Raw genomic sequence first — 2,999 nt, forward strand, 5'->3', positions numbered from 1 at the left:
TGGAAAAGCAGTGGAATTAGCCTGTTTCTTTACAATTGTTTTTAAGTTTTCTATTTGTTTTACAACAACCTTTAAACATCCTCACTTTTGTTCTTAAGCATTGCATAGCATTCATAAGTTTCAAATATTCGAAAGCAATTCCGTGTTCGTTGAGAGACGACTTAGGGTTACTTTAGCCCTATCTACTTTCTTGAATACTACTAGGCAATACTGAAGTTGCCTTGAAAAGTAGTATTAATTTGATAGCTTCAACGACAGCTTATCAAATTTGGCATCGTTGTTGGGGAACTACGGTAAGTATTCTAAATATTTTGATTCTCATTTTTATTTTTATTTTTTTTTCATTTGTTTTTTTTCCTAACGCATATACATTTAATATAGTTTGAGTTATTTTGTAGCATTTAGTTATTCTTCAGAAAAACTCTTTGTTCTTGCTTTAATTAAGAATTTCTCTTGAGAAACACTTAAAGTTAGTTTGAATATACTCTAGCTAGGAAAGACTTAGTACTTAAGTTGTCCATTGTGATGCACCTCTCTTTCCTGGGAGTGGACCCAAACAAAGTATTTCTCATATCTCATTTGGAATCTTTTTCTTAAGCAAGAACGAAAGAACAAAAAGAAGTCAAAAACAGATAAACAGCTTCAAGCAGATTCTTAGTGCATGACCAGAGCTAACCCAGGAGAATTCTATCAAATCAACCCGGAAGTTGAAAGGAATTTGCGTAAGGTGCGGAGAAATTTGAAATTTGTGTGTTCTACTGAGGGAACACTTCCTACATCTGAAGCCACACCACTTTTATCATCTCCAGTCACAAACATACCATCCATTCCCTTACCTGATCCTAACCCAAACAGAATTGCACAGAGAACCATTAGACAGTTAGCCACCTCCCACAATACAGTTACCCAAAGTAACATTGAATACCCTAATGAGGAGTGGGAGTTGAGACCTGACCTGCTAAATGCCTTACCGAAGTTCAATGGGTTATCAAGGGAGAATCCACACAAACACTTGAGACAATTCCACATGCTGTGTGAAAATTTCAGATCTCCCAGGATCATAATAGAAAGCCTGAAGATGAGAGCTTTTCCTTTTACTCTTCAAGGAGTCACTCAAGATTGGTGGTATTTTCTCTCTGCACGGATTACAAATTGGGAAACCATTGAAAGACTATTTCTTGAAAGGTATTTTCCTGCATCTAGGCTATCTGCCATCCGTAGAGAAATTCAAGATATAAGACAGAGAGATAGGGAGAATCTCAGTGAATATTGGGAAAGATTCAAGAAACTTTGTGCTTCATGCCCTCAGCTCAAAATGGAATATTTCATTTTAAGCTTTTATGAAGGCTTAAGTCCAACTGATAGGTCATGGACAGATGCTGCAAGCGGAGGATCTTTCTTAGACAGGTCACCAGAAGATATATATTTATTTCACCCTTGCCTTTTCTTGAAAATAATGTAAAACATGTTTTCAATCACCAAATTTCATCCTTGCTTTTTTTTTTTCGAAATAATATAAAACATTTTTTCAACCACCAAATAACATGTGGAAGTCATATTCTAGTTTACTTCTCGTGGTAAACACTGTGATCGCTATGCCATAATATTAAGAATGAAACATGTGGACAAGGGAATAACTGAATCAGTTAAAACGAAATGGAGTAGATTACAACAAATGGGAATGGCATGGTAGCTTTGGAAGAAAATCTAAAAGAAAAAAAAGGCTAAAATTGAATATAAAAATTTGAGAGGAAAAGTTTATGTTTGATTGATAGAAGACGATGAAGAGTGAGAAAACATGTTATTCTATTTCATTGAAATTTCTATAACTCTGAGGTACAATCTGTGTTGAGAAAGGTGACTGTGTTGTGCTGTGTGTCATAGCCAACCAAGATGTCCTGCTGTGCCAAATTCCCAAAAATGGCTTGAGAACCTGAACGGAAAGCCAAACATATGACAGTGTCACTGGCCTTGACAAAGGTGTTGATAGAATGCAATTCCACAACTCCACCACCTTTAAAATGTGCAAACACTGTTGGTATATGATATTCTTCACCAGGTGTAATTCCGAAGCACAACCTCAAACCTTTTATTGGGCTATTAGTACGAGGTAATTTAACTTCATTTACCATTTCTCCTTCCAAACCTGAGTAAACCTCATCTGGCAAATAAGTCATCGTTGCCCCTGAGTCAATTAAGATGTTTCCATCTTCACCATTTCTGGGAAACTCTATTCTCTTGCTTCCCACACTGATTGCTTCCATCACCACGAAGTACATGGATGGCCGTGCTATGTCTATGATGAAAGGGGTTGAAACGGCACCTTTAACAGTAACCTCACCACGATCTCCAAAATGGAGATAGCTAGGTTTTGCATCTCCTTCATACATTGGCGTCAAACAATACGAAAACGTTCCACCTGTTTTAGGTTTTAACTGACCTGCAAGTGAGAATGGTCCGTTTCCAAGGCCAACTATGCCAGAGCTTTGCTCACCAAAGATTCCAACGTTGTTGTGTCCACATCCAATCACAGTTTGGGGAAATGCTACAGGAACATCTTCCAAACTGGAATATAGACTAATGGTCTCCCAACTGAAATCTCCTTCTGTAGTTGATCCATCACCATAGCTCACTTTATATGTACAGTGCTCTCTATTGTTAAAATCGCAAGAAGTATGTGTGTCATCCAGACATTCAGCAGCAACACAAGGGATAGTACTGTATGTCCTTGAAGTTGAAGGATCAAATATGGGTCTGTCTTGTTTGTAACAGTCTTTACAAGGTTGACATTGCATCCAGATTAAGCTTGAACCAGTATCAACTATTCCAAGGATTTGGACTGGTGGAGTTCCAACTGAATAGTTCAGCAGGTATTCTCCTGAAACTGGTGTTATAGTGCTCTCGACATCGTTTGAGTCTAGGTTGAAGTAATTAGCACGATGGATGGAACGAAGAATGGCATTTTCAACTCGTTGGAAATGAGTTTCCGTGGGACGATA

General features: G+C 37.7%; 1 protein-coding gene across 1 annotated transcript; it reads right to left on the bottom strand.

Annotated features, from left to right (window-relative positions):
* Window positions 1-1,823: 1,823 nt before the first annotated feature.
* LOC106766615 (aspartic proteinase CDR1-like) lies at window positions 1,824-2,795 on the bottom strand. The gene has a single exon (XM_014651333.1). The coding sequence runs from the start codon at window positions 2,793-2,795 to the stop codon at window positions 1,824-1,826; it is 972 nt and encodes a 323-aa protein (XP_014506819.1).
* Between the last annotated feature and the right edge of the window lie 204 nt (window positions 2,796-2,999).

The sequence above is a fragment of the Vigna radiata genome, chromosome 7 (genome assembly GCF_000741045.1).
Source record: "Vigna radiata var. radiata cultivar VC1973A chromosome 7, Vradiata_ver6, whole genome shotgun sequence".
Taxonomy (NCBI): Eukaryota; Viridiplantae; Streptophyta; class Magnoliopsida; order Fabales; family Fabaceae; genus Vigna; species Vigna radiata.

What these genes read in the sequence shown, in the direction of transcription:
- LOC106766615 (XM_014651333.1), bottom strand. Translation starts at nt 2,795, where the DNA reads ATGCAATGTCAACCTTGTAAAGACTGTTACAAACAAGACAGACCCATA.